Raw genomic sequence first — 21,829 nt, forward strand, 5'->3', positions numbered from 1 at the left:
TGTAATTTGTGTGACAGCAACAAATACCGTTAGTTTGTTTACGTTTTTAAAACAATGAGGAAGTATGGTGGAAGAGGTCGTGGCCGGGGGCGTTCATTGTCAGCTGGTAATGAGGGTAGTGGTAGTGGTGGAGCATCAGCTGGTCGTGGGAAAAAAAATATTGCACCTAAGTCTGGAGCTGTGGAGCCAGGTTCGTCGTCTGGCTACACAAGGCCTCGAACGCTCCCTTTTCTGGGAGTAGGAAAACCGCTTTTAAAGCCGGAGCAGCAAGAGCAAGTTTTGGCTTATCTTGCTGACTCAGCCTCTAGTTCTTTTGCCTCCTCTCGTGAAACTGGTAAATGTCAAAGCTGCGCGTCGTTAGTGGATGTTCACGGTCAGGGACAAGTCGCTTCCTTGTCCTCTTCAGCAAAAACAACAACAGAGAAGAATGCAGCAGGCGACACAACGGGTTACTCCATGGAGCTCTTTACACATACCGTCCCTGACTTAGAAAGTGAAGCAGTTAACAGTCCATGCCCATTACAAGTTGAATCTGACATGGAGTGCACTGATGCACAGCCACAGCCAGACTACTATGCTGGTCCTTTGACCCAGACCACAACATTGCCCTCGCAGGGTGCTGATCAAGAATCAGACCCTGATGAGACTATGTTGCCCCATCACGAACGCTATACCACCGACCGACACGGTGACACAGACGAAGTTGCACACGAGCTACAAGAAGAGGTAATAGATGACCCAGTTCTTGACCCCGATTGGCAGCAAATGGGGGAACAGGGTGCAGGCGGCAGCAGTTCTGAAGCGGAGGAGGAGGGGCCGCAGCAGGCATCAACATCGCAACAGGTTCCATCTGCCGGGCCCGTATCTTGCCCAAAACGCGTGGCAAAGCCAAAACCTGTTGGAGGACAGCGTGGCCATCCGGTTAAAGCTCAGTCTGCAATGCCTGAAAAGGTATCCGATGCTAGAAAGAGTGCAGTCTGGCATTTTTTTAAACAACATCCAATTGATCAGCGCAAAGTCATCTGTCAAAAATGTTCAACTACCTTAAGCAGAGGACAGAATCTGAAAAGTCTCAATACAAGTTGCATGCATAGACATTTAACCACCATGCATTTGCAAACCTGGACTAACTACCAAACGTCCCTTAAGGTACCGTCACACTAGACGATATCGCTAGCGATCCGTGACGTTGCAGCGTCCTCGCTAGCGATATCGTCCAGTGTGACAGGCAGCAGCGATCAGGCCCCTGCTGGGAGATCGCTGGTCGGGGAAGAAAGTCCAGAACTTTATTTCGTCGCTGGACTCCCCGTAGACATCGCTGAATCGGCGTGTGTGACACCGATTCAGCGATGTCTTTGCTGGTAACCAGGGTAAACATCGGGTAACTAAGCGCAGGGCCGCGCTTAGTAACCCGATGTTTACCCTGGTTACCATCCTAAAAGTAAAAAAACAAACAGTACATACTTACCTACAGCCGTCTGTCCTCCAGCGCTGTGCTCTGCTCTCCTCCTGCTCTGGCTGTGAGCGTCGGTCAGCCGGAAAGCAGAGCGGTGACGTCACCGCTCTGCTTTCTGGCTGCCCGGCGCTCACAGCCAGACCAGAGAAGCAGAGCGCCGAGGACAGACAGCGGTAGGTAAGTATGTAGCGTTTGTTTTTTTACTTTTTAGGATGGTAACCAGGGTAAACATCGGGTTACTAAGCGCGGCCCTGCGCTTAGTTACCCGATGTTTACCCTGGTTACCGGGGACCTCGGGATCGTTGGTCGCTGGAGAGCTGTCTGTGTGACAGCTCTCCAGCGACCAAACAGCGACGCTGCAGCGATCCGGATCGTTGTCGGTATCGCTGCAGCGTCGCTATGTGTGACGGTACCTTAAAGGTTGTAGCACCCTCGGCCAATGAAGCTAGTCAGCAACGCAACATCCCTTCCGGCAGTGTAGGGCCACCATTTTCCGCACCACCTGCAATATCTGTGCAGGTTTCTTTGCCAGGCCAAAGCAGTCAGGGTCAGGGAATCACCAGTTTCGTAGTAGGAAACACTGCATCTAGGGCACCGGTGGCAACAATACCATCTCCCACCGTCTCTCAGTCTGCCATGTCCACCGGCACCCCCGCTAGTTCCACGATCTCCAGCTCTCCAGTCCAGCTCACCCTACATGAGACTATGGTTAGAAAAAGGAAGTACTTAGCCTCGCATCCGCGTACACAGGGTTTGAACGCACACATAGCTAGACTAATCTCGTTAGAGATGATGCCCTACCGGTTAGTTGAAAGCGAAGCTTTCAAAGCCCTGATGGACTACGCTGTACCACGCTACGAGCTACCCAGTCGACACTTTTTTTCCAGAAAAGCCATCCCAGCCCTCCACCAGCATGTTAAAGAGCGCATCGTCCATGCACTCAGGCAATCTGTGAGCACAAAGGTGCACCTGACAACAGATGCATGGACCAGTAGGCATGGCCAGGGACGTTACGTGTCCATCACGGCACACTGGGTAAATGTGGTGGATGCAGGGTCCACAGGGGACAGCAAGTTTGGGACAGTTCTGCCTAGCCCACAGTCTAGGAAACAATTGGCTGTAGCCGTTCGCACCCCCTCCTCCTCCTCTTCGTCCTCCTGCAGAAGCGAGAGCTCGTCCACAGACCGCAGTCGCACAACCACTCCATCCGCAGCTGCCACTGTTGCACACCAGGTCTCCCATTATGGGGCAGCTACTGGCAAACGTCAGCAGGCTGTATTGGCTATGAAGTGTTTGGGCGACAACAGACACACCGCGGAAGTTCTGTCCGAGTTCTTGCAGAAAGAAACGCAGTCGTGGCTGGGCACTGTAGATCTTGAGGCAGGCAAGGTAGTGAGTGATAACGGAAGGAATTTCATGGCTGCCATCTCCCTTTCCCAACTGAAACACATTCCTTGCCTGGCTCACACCTTAAACCTGGTGGTGCAGTGCTTCCTGAAAAGTTATCCGGGGTTATCCGACCTGCTCCTCAAAGTGCGTGGACTTTGCTCACATATCCGCCGTTCGCCCGTACACTCCAGCCGTATGCAGACCTATCAGCGTTCTTTGAACCTTCCCCAGCATCGCCTAATCATAGACGTTGCAACAAGGTGGAACTCAACACTGCACATGCTTCAGAGACTGTGTGAACAGAGGCGGGCTGTTATGTTTTTGTGGGAGGATACACATACACGGGCAGGCAGTAGGATGGCAGACATGGAGTTGTCAGGTGTGCAGTGGTCGAAGATTCAAGACATGTGCCAAGTCCTTCAGTGTTTTGAGGAATGCACACGGCTGGTTAGTGCAGACAACGCCATAATAAGCATGAGCATCCCCCTAATGCGTCTGCTGATGCAAAGTTTGACGCACATAAAGGATCAGGCATCTGCAGCTGAGGAAGAGGAAAGCCTTGATGACAGTCAGCCATTGTCTGGCCAGGGCAGTGTACAGGACGAGGTAGCGGGCGAAGAGGAGGAGGAGGACGAGGAGGATGATGGGGATGATTATATTTTTAATGAGGAAGCTTTTCCGGGGCCACTGGAAATTGGTGGCGCGGCAAGGCCGGGTTCTGGTTTTTTGAGGGACACAAGTGACGTGGATTTGCCTGAAACTGCCCCTCAACCAAGCACAACCGCAGATTTGAGAACTGGAACTTTGGCCCACATGGCGGATTATGCCTTACGTATCCTCAAAAGGGACACACGCATAACTAAAATGATGAATGATGACGATTACTGGTTGGCCTGCCTCCTTGATCCTCGCTATAAAGGCAAATTGCAAAATATAATGCCACATGAGAACTTGGAACTAATATTAGCAACCAAACAATCAACTCTTGTTGACCGTTTGCTTCTGGCATTCCCTGCACACAGCGCCCGTGATCGTTCTCACACAAGCTGCAGGGGCCAGCAGACCAGAGGAGTTAGAGGGGCAGAAATCAGAAGTGGCGTTGGCCAGAGGGGTTTTCTGACCAGGTTGTGGAGTGATTTTGCTATGACCGCAGACAGGACAGGTACTGCAGCATCAATTCAAAGTGACAGGAGACAACATTTGTCCAGTATGGTTACAAACTATTTTTCATCCCTTATCGATGTTCTCCCTCAACCGTCATTCCCATTTGATTACTGGGCATCAAAATTAGACACCTGGCCAGAATTGGCAGAATATGCATTGCAGGAGCTTGCTTGCCCGGCAGCTAGTGTCCTATCAGAAAGAGTATTCAGTGCTGCAGGTTCAATACTAACAGCAAAAAAGGACTCGTCTGGCTACCCAAAATGTAGATGATCTAACCTTCATTAAAATGAACCACAACTGGATTTCGAAATCTTTTGCCCCACCTTGCCCGGCTGACACCTAGCTTTCCTATGAAAAGGTCTTGCCTGTGGACTATTCTGAATGCCTTTTCCAATCTCGTAATTTTCTGCACCTGATTGTCCAGCATACGACATGTTTACACCTCACTAAATGGCCAAACTCCCCACACGGGGCCGTGGTATCGACACTTGGCGACAGCACCCGTGAGAGTGCAGTTTGTCTGAAGAGGTGGGTGAGCCCGCTTTTGGTCGATGGCACTGCCACTGGGTCCCTCCTAGTACAATAAAGTGTCTCTGGCGGTGGTGGTGCGCACCCAACGTCAGACACACCGTTGTAATATGAGGGGCCCTGGGCCTGTACCGCCGGCCACAAGACAGTTTCCCCCCACCCCAGCTCAAACAGTGCTCTACCACTTGCAAAATTATCTCACAGCTCCACCAATGTTTAGTCTATGCGCTGACATCCTTCAATGCCTGCCACTGACAATTCCATTGTATTGACATTTTTGTTATGTTAGGCCTTCGATGCCTGTCTGTGGTCACTCCTTCCACTAGGCCTCCACTGACCACACCACTGCTGCCCGTGTACCCCTGTAACCAATTTAAAATTGCCTACAGCCATGTGTTATTATTTTAGGCCTTCGATGCCTGTCTGCGGTCACTCCTTCCACTAGGCCTCCACTGACCACACCACTGCTGCCCGTGTACCCCTGGAACCAATTTAAAATTGCCTACAGCCATGTGTTATTATTTTAGGCCTTCGATGCCTGTCTGCGGTCACTCCTTCCACTAGGCCTCCACTGACCACACCACTGCTGCCCGTGTACCCCTGGAACCAATTTAAAATTGCCTACAGCCATGTGTTATTATTTTAGGCCTTCGATGCCTGTCTGCGGTCACTCCTTCCACTAGGCCTCCACTGACCACACCACTGCTGCCCGTGTACCCCTGGAACCAATTTAAAATTGCCTACAGCCATGTGTTATTATTTTAGGCCTTCGATGCCTGTCTGCGGTCACTCCTTCCACTAGGCCTCCACTGACCACACCACTGCTGCCCGTGTACCCCTGGAACCAATTTAAAATTGCCTACAGCCATGTGTTATTATTTTAGGCCTTCGATGCCTGTCTGCGGTCACTCCTTCCACTAGGCCTCCACTGACAACACCACTGCTGCTCGTGTACCCCTGTAACCAATTTAAAATTGCCTACAGCCATGTGCTATTATTTTAGGCCTTCGATGCCTGTCTGCGGTGACTCCTTCCACTAGGCCTCCACTGACCACACCACTGCTGCCCGTGTACCCCTGGAACCAATTTAAAATTGCCTACAGCCATGTGATATTATTTTAGGCCTTCGATGCCTGTCTGCGGTCACTCCTTCCACTAGGCCTCCACTGACCACACCACTGCTGCCCGTGTACCCCTGGAACCAATTTAAAATTGCCTACAGCCATGTGTTATTATTTTAGGCCTTCGATGCCTGTCTGCGGTGACTCCTTCCACTAGGCCTCCACTGACCACACCACTGCTGCCCGTGTACCCCTGGAACCAATTTAAAATTGCCTACAGCCATGTGTTATTATTTTAGGCCTTCGATGCCTGTCTGCGGTCACTCCTTCCACTAGGCCTCCACTGACCACACCACTGCTGCCCGTGTACCCCTGGAACCAACATCAGAAAATATAAAAATAAGTATTTTGCTTATAAAAAAGAAAATACTGGAGAGATATCAAATGCAGACATTTTAACATTAAAAACAAACACATACAACAAAAATCTGGTACAGTACTAAAAATGGCCACCAGCTACAATAACTTTCTCCTGCAAGTAGTTAACTGAAAGGTTTTTTCAATTTTAAACACAGATATGGCATCCACCAAGTGTTGTCCTGTCGCGTCTTCTTTATATTATTGCCAAGAAGATGCAAAAGAATGAAAATAATAAAATCATTATTTACCAAAAAAATAGAGTAAGTCAAAACCACATTGCAAATAAACATTCATTACAAATAAAGAAGCAGGGCGCGTCCGAGGGTGAGTATATACCTAATAAGAATATAATCACCCTCGGACGCGCCCTGCTTCTTTCCGACAGCCTTCCTTCCTAAGAATCAGCCCTTCCGTGGTGTAGAGAGAGGGTTTGTTACACTCCAAGGTGTTCCCCAGGTTGCCTTTCCTGAGCTTCGATCTTCCGGCTCTCGTTTAGTAGTTGTTGGAAACTACGCTGCATTAGGCCTACAAATTGGGTATGGGGTGTAGAGAGATGGTGTGTTACACTCCAAGGTGTTCCCCAGGTTTCCTCTCCATTGCTTCGATCTTCCGGCTCTCGTTTAGTAGTTGTTGGAAACTACGCTGCATTAGGCCTACAAATTGGGTATGGGGTGTAGAGAGATGGTGTGTTACACTCCAAGGTGTTCCCCAGGTTTCCTCTCCATTGCTTCGATCTTCCGGCTCTCGTTTAGTAGTTGTTGGAAACTACGCTGCATTGGGCCTACAAATTGGGTATGGGGTGTAGAGAGATGGTGTGTTCCACTCCAAGGTGTTCTCCAGGTTGCCTTTCCTGAGCTTCGATCTTCCGGCTCTCGTTTAGTAGTTGTTGGAAACTACGCTGCATTAGGCCTACAAATTGGGTATGGGGTGTAGAGAGATGGTGTGTTCCACTGTAGAGAGATGGTGTGTTCCACTCCAAGGTGTTCCCCAGGTTTCCTCGCCAATGCTTCGATCATCATGCTCTCGTTTAGTAGTTGTTGGAAACTACGCTGCATTAGGCCTACAAATTGGGTATGGGATGTAGAGAGATGGTGTGTTACACTCCAAGGTGTTCCCCAGGTTTCCTCTCCATTGCTTCGATCTTCCGGCTCTCGTTTAGTAGTTGTTGGAAACTACGCTGCATTAGGCCTACAAATTGGGTATGGGGTGTAGAGAGATGGTGTGTTACACTCCAAGGTGTTCCCCAGGTTTCCTCTCCATTGCTTCGATCTTCCGGCTCTCGTTTAGTAGTTGTTGGAAACTACGCTGCATTGGGCCTACAAATTGGGTCTGGGGTGTAGAGAGATGGTGTGTTCCACTCCAAGGTGTTCTCCAGGTTGCCTTTCCTGAGCTTCGATCTTCCGGCTCTCGTTTAGTAGTTGTTGGAAACTACGCTGCATTAGGCCTACAAATTGGGTATGGGGTATAGAGAGATGGTGTGTTCCACTGTAGAGAGATGGTGTGTTCCACTCCAAGGTGTTCCCCAGGTTTCCTCGCCAATGCTTCGATCATCATGCTCTCGTTTAGTAGTTGTTGGAAACTACGCTGCATTAGGCCTACAAATTGGGTATGGGGTGTAGAGAGATGGTGTGTTACACTCCAAGGTGTTCCCCAAGTTTCCTCTCCATTGCTTCGATCTTCCGGCTCTCGTTTAGTAGTTGTTGGAAACTACGCTGCATTAGGCCTACAAATTGGGTATGGGGTGTAGAGAGATGGTGTGTTACACTCCAAGGTGTTCCCCAGGTTTCCTCTCCATTGCTTCGATCTTCCGGCTCTCGTTTAGTAGTTGTTGGAAACTACGCTGCATTGGGCCTACAAATTGGGTATGGGGTGTAGAGAGATGGTGTGTTCCACTCCAAGGTGTTCTCCAGGTTGCCTTTCCTGAGCTTCGATCTTCCGGCTCTCGTTTAGTAGTTGTTGGAAACTACGCTGCATTAGGCCTACAAATTGGGTATGGGGTGTAGAGAGATGGTGTGTTCCACTGTAGAGAGATGGTGTGTTCCACTCCAAGGTGTTCCCCAGGTTTCCTCGCCAATGCTTCGATCATCATGCTCTCGTTTAGTAGTTGTTGGAAACTACACTGCATTAGGCCTACAAATTGGGTATGGGGTGTAGAGAGATGGTGTGTTACACTCCAAGGTGTTCCCCAGGTTTCCTCTCCATTGCTTCGATCTTCCGGCTCTCGTTTAGTAGTTGTTGGAAACTACGCTGCATTGGGCCTACAAATTGGGTATGGGGTGTAGAGAGATGGTGTGTTACACTCCAAGGTGTTCCCCAGGTTTCCTCTCCATTGCTTCGATCTTCCTGCTCTCGTTTAGTAGTTGTTGGAAACTACGCTGCATTAGGCCTACAAATTGGGTATGGGGTGTAGAGAGATGGTGTGTTACACTCCAAGGTGTTCCCCAGGTTTCCTCTCCATTGCTTCGATCTTCCGGCTCTCGTTTAGTAGTTGTTGGAAACTACGCTGCATTAGGCCTACAAATTGGGTATGGGGTGTAGAGAGATGGTGTGTTACACTCCAAGGTGTTCCCCAGGTTTCCTCTCCATTGCTTCGATCTTCCGGCTCTCGTTTAGTAGTTGTTGGAAACTACGCTGCATTAGGCCTACAAATTGGGTATGGGGTGTAGAGAGATGGTGTGTTCCACTGTAGAGAGATGGTGTGTTCCACTCCAAGGTGTTCCCCAGGTTTCCTCGCCAATGCTTCGATCATCATGCTCTCGTTTAGTAGTTGTTGGAAACTACGCTGCATTAGACCTACAAATTGGGTATGGCGTGTAGAGAGATGGTGTGTTCCACTCCAAGGTGTTCTCCAGGTTGCCTTTCCTGAACTTCTATCTTCAGGCTCTCATTAAATTGTGGTTAAACGGAACAACTGCATTTGGCGTACTAGTTGGTTTGGGGCCTACTATCGGTGTCTGCCGCTCCTTGCTGTTCTCCTGGTTTCCTGTCCTGAAATTCCGTTTTCAGGCGCTCGTTAAGTAGTTGTTAATGTTAGACTGCATTTGGCCTACTAGTTGGGTTGGGGCCTACTATCGGTGTCTGCCACTCCTTGCTGTTCTCCTCCACTGAACAAAGCTGTGCCGCCTGTTTACTACTGTTGCCAATTTTGAACTGCATTTCGACTACTTACTGATTTGGGCCTACTCTCTGTGTCAGCCTCTCATTCCAGTTGTCCTCCACTGCAATGCCCCCTGATTAGTCCTGTGTTACCAATTTTGAACTGCATTTAGCCCACTTTATTCTTTGGGCCTATATCTGTGTTTCCTCCTCATCCTGCCCATTGCCCAGCCAGTGATAGATGAGTCTGCTGGTACATTGACCCATAACGCAACATTTCCCGTGCACGCTACACTGCAAGATTGTGACCGTGCTGAAAGTCAGGTCCCCCTTCCCGCATACCATACCACCTTACACGGGGACAAACAGGAAGGTGCAGATGAAAGTGCAGGTTCCTTTATCAGGTGGGGGGAGGAATACTAGTTGGCGACGTCACTGGCACAGGGCCTCTCATGGTACGCAAAAGTGTTGCTGCCGGTGGGAGGCGCCCCCGCCGTGCAAACACACCGCTGTACTTTGAGGGGCCCTGTGCCAGTGCCAATGCCAACGAGTGGCCCCCCCTTGCTTGCTCAGGTTCACAGCACTTGCAAAGTTGAAATACTTACCTCTCCCTGCTCCACTGCCGTGACGTGGTCCAGATTTCCTGGGCCCACTAATTATTGAACCAGCCCTACCCACCACAACTTTAGCCAAATGACCCCCAATTTCAAATGCCTTCCAATTATTATAAGGTAAATTACGCTTGACAAGCTTCATTAAGAAGAATGGATGGTTTTGACATGAAAATGGGCACTCTAGGTGTTTTCCTGGCCCCCACTCACTGCCGACTATGCTGCCCCATTGACTTGCATTGGGTTTCGTGTTTCGGTCGATCCCGACTTTACGTCATAATCGGCCGATTTCACTCGACCCGACTTTTGAGATAGTTGGGTTTCGCGAAACCCGGCTCGACTCTAAAAAGGTCAAGGTCGCTCAACTCTAGTTATTTGTATTATATGCTCATATATATATATTTTAGGAGTTTTTTGGGCACCATATAATATTGTTCCTGCGTTTTGTTTTTATATATTTTTAAAAAAAAAATACATTTATATTATATGTATAAATTGCCACTTTATTTAATAAAGGCATACTATTGATCCTAACACTGTATGACTTTCTGGTGATTTCCTATCTTGTGGTGGTTAGGTGTTCTGATTCTAGGAATTTAGGGCCTGAGGAATGACGTCGCGGCTTCTGATTGGTCGCGTCGCGGTCACATGGGCGGCACGCGACCAATCAGAAGCCGCGACGTCATTCCTCAGGTCCTAACCGCGCTCATTTTGAACAAAGAAGCCTGCCGGTTACCCGCGTGATGTCCAGGGGCCGCCGGAGAGGTGAATATATCAATATTTTTTATTTTAATTCTTTATTTTACACATTAATATGGATCCCAGGGCCTGAAGGAGAGTTTCCTCTCCTTCAGACCCTGGGAACCATCAGAATACCTTCCTATACTTGGTGTCCCATTGACTTGTATTGGTATCGGATATCGGTATCGGCGATATCCGATACTTTTCGGGTATCGGCCGATACTATCCGATACCGATACTTTCAAGTATCGGACGGTATCGCTCAACACTAATCCTAGTCAAACCACACCTCCAGCACTGATTAGCAGCTCTTTGTCACCATAAAATGTACACAGAAAAGTTTGCTGTAGGCAGCATTATACAGAGCTCAACAACTGAGCTTTCTTAGAGCTGCAGCAGAGAAAAACTGAATCTATCATCATAACTGCTGCACTCAGTAAACTAAGGTCACTGTGAGCAGGGTCTCAGCTCTTACCTCATGGTGCTGTCAGATTACATGGCAAAATCCTGGTAACAAATTCCCTTTTAAATAGAGAAGTTTTAACCCTTTCCCGACCTCCGCCGTACTGGTATTGCTCTGCGGGAACTGCATTTCTGACCGAACAGTACTAGTACGGCGGCACAATCATCACACCCTGACGCTGAGCACCGCGGTGATCAGGTGCGTGTGTCAGCTAGCACCGATCATGGGCATTTAACCCCTATGATGGACCTGCCAGTTCAGACAGCGGCATAGAGAACAATCGCGCAGGGATGGGGGCTCCCTGCGTGCTCCCACCATAACAATGTGAAGCAATTGCGTTGTTCCTGTGGTCTCCATGGAGACCCCCGACTCCAAGATGGCCACGGGGTCCTTCTGAATCCTGCAGTGAGGTGGCTTGCGAGCTTCAGCAGGCGCCGACAAGCCTCCTACACTGCCTGTCAGATCGCTGATCTGACACAGTGCTCTGCAAAGTGTTAGATCAGCGATCTGACTTTACATAGTGATGTCCCACTCTGGGACAATGTGATAAAGTTTTTTTTTTTAAAATATGATGTGTTAAAATATATATAAAAAAATCCCCAAATAAATAAATAAATAAATAAATATTTTACCAATAAGTCCATTTATTTATGTAAATAATAGTAAAAAAACAATAAAAGTACACATATTTGGTATCGCCACGTCTGTAATGACCCGACCTATAAAACTGTCCCACTAGTTAACCCCTTTAGTGAACACCATTTAAAAAAAAACAAGGCAAAAAAACAATGCTCTATCATCATACCACCGAACAAAAAGTGGAATAACACGCAATCAAAAAACGGATATAAATAAACATGGTACCGCTGAAAACGTCATCTTGTCCCGCAAAACCGGATCTGCCACACAGCATCATCAGCAAAAAAATAAAAAAGTTATAGCTCTCAGAAGAAAGCGATACAAAAATAATTATTTTTTCTATAAAATAGTTTTTATTGTATAAAAGCACCAAAACGTAAAAAAATAATATAAATGAGGTATCGCTGTAATTGTACTGATGCGAAGAATAAAACTGCTTTATCAATTTTACGAAACGCGGAATGGTATAAACGCCCCCTAAAAATATTAATTCATGAATTGCTGATTTTCGTTCTTTCTGCCTCACAAAAATCAGAATAAAAAGAGATCAAAAAATGTCATGTGCCCAAAAATGGTACCAATAAAAACGTCAACCCGTCCTGCAAAAAACAAGACCTCACGTGAGTATGTGGGCCAAAACAGAAAAATTATAGCTCTCAAAATGAGGTGATGCAAAAACTATTTTTTGAAATAAAAAGTCTTTTAGTGTGTGACAGCTACCAAACATAAAAAGCCACTATAAATAGTAAATCAAACCCCCTTTATCACCCTCTTAGTTAGGGAAAATAATAAAATAAAAAACATGTATTTATTTCAATTTTACCATTACAGTCATGGACAAAAATTTTGAGAATGAGACAAATATTAATTTTTCCAAAGTCTACTGCTTCATTTTTTCTAATGGCAATTTGCATATACTTCTGAATGTCAGAGTGATCTGCTTAACAGCAATTACTGTACTTGCAAAGTCACTATTTGCCCAGAAAATGAACTTTAACCCCCAAAACACATTTCAACATCATTGCAGTCCTGCCTTAAAAGGAGCAGCTAACATCGTTTTCCATTAACACAGGTGTGGGTGTTGATGAGGACAGGGCTGGCGATCAATCAGTCATGATTAAGTAAGAATGACATCACTGGACACTTTAAAAGGAGGCTGGTGCTTGGTATCATTGTTTCTCTTCAGTTAACCATGGTTATCTCTAAAGAAACACGTGCAGCCATCATTGCACTGCACAAAAATGGCCTAACAGGGAAGAGTATCGCAGCTACAAAGATTGCACCTCAGTCAACAATCTATTGCATCATCAAGAACTTCAAGGAGAGAGCTTCCATTGTTGTCAAAAAGGCTCCAGGGCGCCCAAGAAAGACCAGCAAGCGCCAGGACCGTATCTTAAATCTGTTTCAGCTGCGGGATCGGACTACCAGCAGTGCCGAGCTTGCTCAGGAATGGCAGCAGGCTGGTTTGAGTGCTTCTGCACGCACTGTGAAGCGGAGACTCTTTGAGCAAGGCCTGGTTTCAAGGAGGGCAGCAAAGAAGCCACTTCTCTCCAGAAAAAACATCAGGGACTGACTGATATTCTGCAAAAGGTACAGGGAGTGGACTGCTGAGGACTGGGGCAAAGTCATTTTCTCTGATGAATCCCCTTTTCGATTTTTTGGAACATCTGGAAAACAGCTTATTCGGAGAAGAAGAGGTGAGCGCTACCACCAGTCTTGTCTCATGCCAACTGTAAAGCATCCTGAAACCATTCATTTGTGGGGTTGATTCTCAGCCAAGGGAATCGGCTCATTCACAGTCTTGCCTAAAAACACAGCCATGAATAAAGAATGGTATCAGAATGTCCTCCAAGAGCAACTTCTCCCAACCGTCCAAGAGCAGTTTGGCGCCCACCAATGCCTTTTCCAGCATGATGGAGCACCTTGCCATAAAGCAAAGGTGATAACTAAATGGCTCATGGAACAAAACATAGAGATTTTGGGTCCATGGCCTGGAAACTCCCCAGATCTTAATCCCATTGAGAACTTGTGGTCAATCATCAAGAGACGGGTGGACAAACAAAAACCAACAAATTCTGGCAAAATGCAAGCATTGATTATGCAAGAATGGACTGCTATCAGTCAGGATTTGGTCCAGAAGTTGATTGAGAGCATGCCAGGGAGAATTGCAGAGCTCTTGAAGAAGAAGGGTCAACACTGCAAATATTGACTTGCTGCATTAACTCATTCTAACTGTCAATATAACCTATTAGTACTCATAATATGATTGCAATTATATTTCTGTATGTGATATAAACATCAGACAAACACTAATAAAAACCAGAGGGCAGCAGATCATGTGAAAATATAATTTTGGTGTCATTCTCAAAACTTTTGGCCATGACTGTAGGGTTAGGGCTGGGGCTAAAGTTACTGTTAGGGTTGGGACTAAAGTTAGGGTTGGGGCTAGAGTTATCGTTAGGGTTTGGATTACATTTACAGTTGGGATTAGGTTTGGGTTGGGATTAGGGTTAGGGGTATGTCAGGGTTATGGAAGTGGTTAGGGTTATGGTTTGGGTTGGGATTAGGGTTAGCGGTGTGTTGGGGTTTGGGTTGTGGTTAAGGTGGGGATTAGGGTTAGGGGTGTGTTTGGGTTAGGTGTGTGGTTAGGGTTATGTTTAGGGTTGGTACTAGGGTTAGGGGTGTATTGGGGTTAGGGTTAGAGTTAGAATTGGGTGTTTCCACTGGTAGGGTTTGGATTACATTTATGGTTGGGATTAGAGTTATGGTTGGGATTAGGGATAGGAGTGTGTCAGGGTTAGGGATGTGGTTAGGGTTATGGTTAGGGTTGGGATTAGGGTTAGGTGTGTGTTGGGGTTAGGGGTGTGTTGGGGTTAGGGTTGTGGTTAAGGTTGGGATTAGGGTTAGGGGTGTGTTTGCGTTAGGGGTGTGGTTATGGTTATGGTTAGGGTTTGTACTAGGGTTAGGGCTGTGTTGGGGTTAGGGTTAGAGTTAGAATTGGGTTGCTTCCACTGTTTAGGCACATCAGGGGGTCTCCAAACACGACATGGCATATGAGCTCAATTCCAACCAATTCTGCATTGAAAAAGTCAAACGGTGCTGATTCCCTTCTGAGCTCTGCCATGCTCCCAAACGGTTGTTTACCTGCACATATGGGGCATCATCGTACTCAGGACAAATTGAACAACAAGTTTTGCAGTCCAACTTCTCTTGTTACCCTTGAAAAAATATAAATTTGGGGGCTAAAAATCATTTTTTGGGAAAAAAAAGATTTTTTATTTTCACGGCTCTGCGTTATAAACTTTAGTGAAACACTTGGGAGTTCAAAGTTCTCACAACACATCTATATAAGTTCCTTTGGGGGTCTAGTTTCCATAATGGGGTCACTTGTGAGGGGTTTCTACTGTGTAGGTACATCAGGTGCTCTGGAAAAGCAACGTGACACCCGCAGACCAGTCCATCAAAGTCTGCATTCCAAAAAGATGCTCCTTCCTTTTTGAGCTCTGCCATGAGCCCAAACTGTGGTTCCCCCCACATATGGGGTATCAGCATACTCATGATAAATTGTGCAACAACTTTTGTGGTCCAATTTCTCCTGTTATCCTTGTGAAAATAAAAATTTGGGGGCAAAATGATCCTTTTTGTGGGAAAAAATGATTTTTATTTTCACGGCTCTGCGTTATAAACTTTAGTGAAACACTTGGAGGTTCAAAGTTCTCACAACACAACTAGATAAGTTCCTTTGTGGGTCTAGTTTCCAAAACGGGGTCATTTGTGGAGGATTTCTACTGTTTAGGTACATCAGGGGCTCTGCAAATGCAGATCATTCCATCAAAGTCTGCATTCCAAAAAGGCGCTCCTTCCCTTCTGAGCTCTGCCATGCGCCCAAACAGTGGTTTACCCCCACATATGGGGTATCAATGTACTCAGGACAAATTGCACAAAAACTTTTCCAGTCCAATTTCCCCTGTTACCTTTGGGAATATAAAAAATTGGGGGCGAAATGATCATTTTTGTGAAAAAAATTTGATTTTTAATTTTTACGGCTTTACATTATAAACTTCTGTGAAGCATCTAGATAAGTTCCTTAGGTGGTCTAATTTCCAAAATGGTGTCACTTGTGGGGGGTTGCCACTGTTTAGGTACATCAGTGGATCTCTAAACACGACATGGCGTCTGATCTCAATTCCAGCCAATTCTGCTTTGAAAAAGTCAAATGGCGCTCCTTCTCTTCCAAGCTCTGTCTTGCCCCCAAACAGTTGTTTACCCCCACATATGGAATATCAGTGTACTCAGGACAAATTACACAACAACTTTTGTGGTCCAATTTCTCCTGTCACGCTTGGGAAAATAAAAAATTGGGGGTGACAAAATCATTTTTGTGAAAAAAATTAGATTTTTGATTTTTATGGCTCTACATTATAAGCTTCTGTAAAGCACTTGGGGATTCAAAGTGCTCACCACACATCTAGATAAGTTCCTTAGGGGATCTACTTTCCAAAATGGTGTCACTTGTGGGGGTTTCCACTGTTTAGGCACATCAGGGGCTCTCCAAATGCGATATGACGTCTGATCTCAATTCCAGCCAATTTTTTCCCTTCCGAGCTCTGTCATGTGCCCAAACAGTGGTTTACCTGCATATATGGGGAATTGGTGTACTTAGGACAAATTGTACAACAAATTTTAGGGTCCAATTTCTCCTGTTACCTTGGTAAAATAAAACATATTGGATCTGAAGTAAAAAAAAATAATTAAAAAAAGTTGAATGTTCTTTTTTTTTCAAACATTCAAAAAATTCCTGTGAAGCACCTGAAGGGTTAATAAACTTCTTCAATGTGATTTTGAGCACCTTGAGCAGTGTAGTTTTTAGAATGGTGTCACTTTTGGGTATTTTTTATAATATAGACCCCTCAAAGTGACTTCAAATGTGATGTAGTCCCTAATAAAATGGTTTTGTAAAATTTGTTGAAAAAATGAGAAATCGCTGGTCAACTTTAAACCCTTATAACTTCTAACTAAAATAGTGTGGAATTAATATATGCACCCAAGTAAGCAAGTCCACGTTCAGACTGTGATTTTTATTTGTAGATTGGACACCTTGGATAATGCTGGGATTGTTGAAATAATATCACAGTTTATGATTATATGAATTTGTATCCAATTTAAATGTCAATCAGAATTGGAATAAGTCATAATTAATAGTGTATAGGGACTCTTGGAGAATAGTACGGAAGTATCCCTATGTTTTTGGTCCATTGGGACGAATAGTTGATGAGTGAGATTTTATTTGCACTATATCACTTTCTCTTATAGGTAGTTTTTATTTTACAAGGAAATAAAGTTATATTTTAATACATTCTCTTTGCTGGCAGGAGTCAACTTTAAACCTTTATAACTTCCTAACAGAAAAAAATGTTGGTTCCAAAATTGTGCTGATGTAAAGTAGACATGTGGAAAATGTTATTTATTAACTATTTTGTACAAAATAATTCTCTTATTTAAGGGCATAAAAATTAAAATTTGGATAATTGCGAAATGTTCAAAATTTTTGCCAAATTGATTTTTTTTTCACAAAAAAACGCTATCAATGCATGTTTTCCTCTCGCTGTATAGTTTGCAAATATGGCAAGAAGTGCAATATTTTGTTTGATATATTTTTTCATAGTAAATAGTTGATGAATAAAATGCTCCAGGAACATTTACCTCCGCAATGTATGACACCATGAAGAGAAGAAGTACAATGATCAAGATGTACACTCTCCAGTAATATGGAGTACACACAAGCTAAATAATGAATAAAAAGACATTAGTAAACAGTGATTTATACAAACAATAAAACTTAAAAAATACATAAGAATCAAACTATTTTGATTTTTAGTATTTAAGATAAGTTAAAAATCAGAAAATTAATATAATTGTAATATAATGTTATAATTAACCACATTGACACAGATTTTAACAAAAAAATAAAATGCATCATATTTGAATTTGTATTAATTCAACAGAAGGCCTGTGTGGATATGAAATATATACTGCTCAAAAAAATAAAGGGAACACTAAAATCCCACATCCTACATGTCACTGAATTAAATATTCCAGTTGTAAATCTTTATTCATTACATAGTGGAATGGGTTGAGAACAATAAAACCTAAAAATGATCAACGTAAATCACAAATAATGTCCCACAGAGTTCAGGAGTTGGAATGATGCTCAATATCAAAGTGGAAAATGAAGTTACAGGCTGATCCAACTTTAGAGCAAATGCCTCAAGACAAGGAAATGATGCTCAATAGTGGTTGTGGCCTCCACGTGCCTGTATGATCTCCCTACAATGCCTGGGCATGCTCCTGATGAGGAGGCAGATGGTCTCCTGAGGGATTGTCTCCCAGACCTGGACTAAACCATCAGACAGAATGTGCTGCAATGTGATGTTGGTGGATGGTGCGAGACATGATATTCCAGATGTGTTCAATCGGATTCAGGTCTGGGGAATGGGCAGACCAGTCCATAGCTTCAATGTCTTCATCTTGCAGTAACTGCTGACACACTCCAGCCACATTAGGTCTAGCATTGTCCTGCATTAAAAGGAACCCAGGGCCAACCGCATCAGCATATGGTCTCACAAGGGGTCTGAGGATCTCATCTCGGTACCTAATGGCAGTCAGGCTACCTCTGGCGAGCACATGGAGGGCTGTGCAGCCTTCCAAAGAAATGCCATCCCACACCATTATTGACCCACTGCCAAACCCGTCATGCTGAAGGATGTTGCAGGCAGCAGATCACCCTCCAAGGCGTCTACAGATTCTGTCACATCTGTCACATGTGCTCAGTGCAAACCTGCTTTCATCTGTGAAGAGTACAAGGCAACAGTGGCGAATTTGCCAATCCTGGTGTTCTGTGGCAAATGCCAAGCATCCTGCACGGTGTCGGGCTATGAACACAACCCCCATCTGTGGATTTCGGGCACTTAGACCATCGTCATGGAGTCGGTTTCTAACCGTTTGTGTAGACACATGCACATTTGTGACCTGCTGGAGGTCATTTTGCAGGGCTCTGGCAGTGCTCCTCCTGTTCATCCTTGCACAAAGGCTGAGGTAGCGGCCCTGCTGCTGGGTTGTTGCCCTCCTATGGCCCCCTCCACATCTTCTGGTGTACTGGCCTGTCTCCTGGTTGAACCTCCTGCCTCTGGACACTACACTGACAGACACAGCAAACCTTCTTGCCACAGCTCGCATTGATGTGCCATCCTGGATGAGCTGCACTACCTGAGCCACTTGTGTGGGTTGTAGAGTCCGTCACTTGCTACCACGAGTGAGAAAGCACAACCAGCATTCAAAAGTGACCAAAACATCAGCCAGAAAGCATTGGTACTGAGATGTGGTCTGTGTTGCCCACCTGCAGAGCCACTCCCTTGAGTGTGTCTTAATAACTGCCAATAATTTCCATCTGTTGTCTATTCCATTTGCACAACAGCATGTGAAATTAATTGTCAAACAGTGTTGCTTCCTAAGTGGACGGTTTGATTTCACAGAAGTTTGATTTACTTGGAGTTATATTCTGTTGTTTAAGTGTTCCCTTTATTTTTTGAGCAGTGTATATATGCATGCAATGGGCTTTAAAAGTGAGTTTGTGATCAGATTTATGGTTCCCTATCTGTAGGTAGCATAAAATAGTGACAGAAACTCTGATTCCAATGGAGTGTCATTTAGGAGGCTCCTTGCTTCAGTTTTCATAAAAATCTAATTTTATCTGCTGCAGATCTGCTAGTTATCTCAGTGAAGTGCCTTTTATAATCTTGCCTGCACCATTTACTGACAAATTTCTCTGTAGACATAGGAAGAAATATGCCAATCAATGGTGAGGGGTAGAGATAGCAGGAAATCATGACTATCACCAACTACACAGCAGCAGTTCATAACAAGGATACAGCAGAAAAATGGTGTATTATCAAAACTACAGCATGAAGCCCAACAAGTGTCACACCACTGAAATAAGGACCTCAGCCTCTATTTTTTGCCGTAAGAATTTCCTTACAGACACTGCTTTTTTTTCCAATAGCAAATTATAAAAGCCATCATATTCATCTTATTTAGTCTGAGTTCACTTTTAGAAACCCTTTTACAATGTTCTTTGACTAACGATGAGTGGATCAGATACATTTTTAATTCTCCTGTCCACACGGATTTTCTCATGAAATTCGATTTGCAGAGAAGTTATTCGTTGTGAAGTAAATGTCCTTCATTATGTTTTATGTTCTTTCCAAACCCTCAAGCACAGTGAACCTGAGATGCCAAAATTAAAGAAAAATCCTAGAACTCTCCTTACCACTAATCTCTCCAGCCCCCGCATTGGCAAACCCTGGGATGGCTCACACAAGCTCATGTAACGTCATGATGTTATGATATGCAATTTGAACTTCCAGTGCCCCATCAGAACTGGAATTGCCAATCTAGGAGGGGATTCAGAAATTGCGGCAGTGATAAGAAGATGTGAGACGGGTAGTGAGGAGCTGAGGACGAGAGAGAGGAGCGATATGGTGTGCAGTAGTTTTTTTTACATTTTTTAACTTCTGATGTTTTATATTATGCTGGAAGCAATAACCTCAGCCAAAAAAATTTGACATCAAGATGTCACAAAGCTGTCCTTCATAGTCAATGGATCAGTGGTAGGCAGGTCTATCTCCCCTATAACTTATTCAGGATGACTCCAGGGTTTCTGTTACAGCTAACAACAATGATGAAGATATAAACCAAACTTTTTATGCATAATATTAATTTACTATACAGTGCCTTGCGAAAGTATTCGGCTCCCTTGTACTTTTCAACCTTTTCCAACATATCATACTTCAAACGTAAAGATACCAAATGTAAATTTTTGATGCAGAATCAACAAGTGGAACACAATTGTGAAGTTGAATGAAATTTATTGGTTATTTTAAATTTTTGCGGAAATTCAAAAACTGAAAAGTGGAGTGTGCAATATTATTCGGCCCCTTTAACTTAATACTTTGCTGCGCCACCTTTCGCTGTAATTACAGCTGCAAGTTGCTTGGGGTATGTCTCTATCAGTTTTGTACATCAAGAGACTGACATTTTTGCCCATTCTTCCTTGGCAAACAGCTCGAGCTCAGTGAGGTTTGATGAAGATCGTTTGTGAACAGCAGTTTTCAGCTCTTTCCACAGATTCTCAGATGGATTGAGGTCTGGACTTTGACTTGACCATTCTAACACCTGGATACATTTATTTGTGAACCATTCCATTGTAGATTTTGCTTTATGTTTGGAATCATTGTCTTGTTGGAAGACAAATCTCTGTCCCAGTCTCAGGTCTTTTGCAGGCTCCAACAGGTTTTCTTCAAGAATGGTCCTGTATTTGTCTCCTTCCATCTTCCCATCAATTTTAACCATCTTCCTTGTCCCTGCTGAAGAAAAGCAGGCCCAAACCATGATGCTGCCACCACCATGTTTGACAGTGAGGATGGTGTGTTCAGGGTGATAAGTAGTGTTGAGCGATACCGTCCGATACTTGAAAGTATCGGTATCGGATAGTATCGGCCAATACCCGAAAAATATCGGATATCGCCGATACCGATATCCGATACCAATACAAGTCAATGGGACATCAAGTATCGGAAGGTATTCTCATGGTTCCCAGGGTCTGAAGGAGAGGAAACTCTCCTTCAGGCCCTGGGATCCATAGGGATGTGTAAAATAAAGAATTAAAATAAAAAATATTGATATATTTACCTCTCCGGCGGCCCCTGAACTCAGCGCGGGTAACCGGCAGGCTTCTTTGTTCAAAATCAGCGCATTTAGGACCTGAGAATCACGTCCCGGCTTCTGATTGGTCGCGGGCCGCCCATGTGACCGGCACGCGACCAATCACAAGCCGCGACGTCACCGCAAGCTATTAGCGCGCTCTTTTTTGAAAAATGAGCGCGTTAATGACTTTCAAAGACGTAGCGGCTTGTGATTGGTCGCGGCCACGCGACCAATCACAAGCCGTGACGTCACCGCAAGCTATTAACGCGCTCATTTTTAAAAATGAGCGCGTTAATGGCTTTCAAATACGTAGCGGCTTGTGATTGGTCGCGGCCACGCGACCAATCACAAGCCGCTACGTCTTTGAAAGTCATTAACGCGCTCATTTTTCAAAAAAGAGCGCGCTAATAGCTTGCGGTGACGTCGCGGCTTGTGATTGGTCGCGTGCCGGTCACATGGGCGGCCCGCGACCAATCAGAAGCCGGGACGTGATTCTCAG

General features: G+C 45.0%; 1 protein-coding gene across 1 annotated transcript in view; it reads right to left on the minus strand.

Moving 5' to 3' along the window:
- Positions 1-21,829, minus strand: part of LOC138638116 (probable cation-transporting ATPase 13A4) — a 542,444-nt gene that overhangs the window by 25,197 nt on the left and 495,418 nt on the right. The window contains exon 29 of the mRNA XM_069727138.1: positions 17,272-17,352. Coding sequence (XP_069583239.1) covers positions 17,272-17,352 — 81 coding nt within the window. The remainder of the gene's footprint in view (positions 1-17,271; positions 17,353-21,829) is intronic.

This window comes from Ranitomeya imitator, chromosome 5, assembly GCF_032444005.1.
Source record: "Ranitomeya imitator isolate aRanImi1 chromosome 5, aRanImi1.pri, whole genome shotgun sequence".
NCBI lineage: Eukaryota > Metazoa > Chordata > Amphibia > Anura > Dendrobatidae > Ranitomeya > Ranitomeya imitator.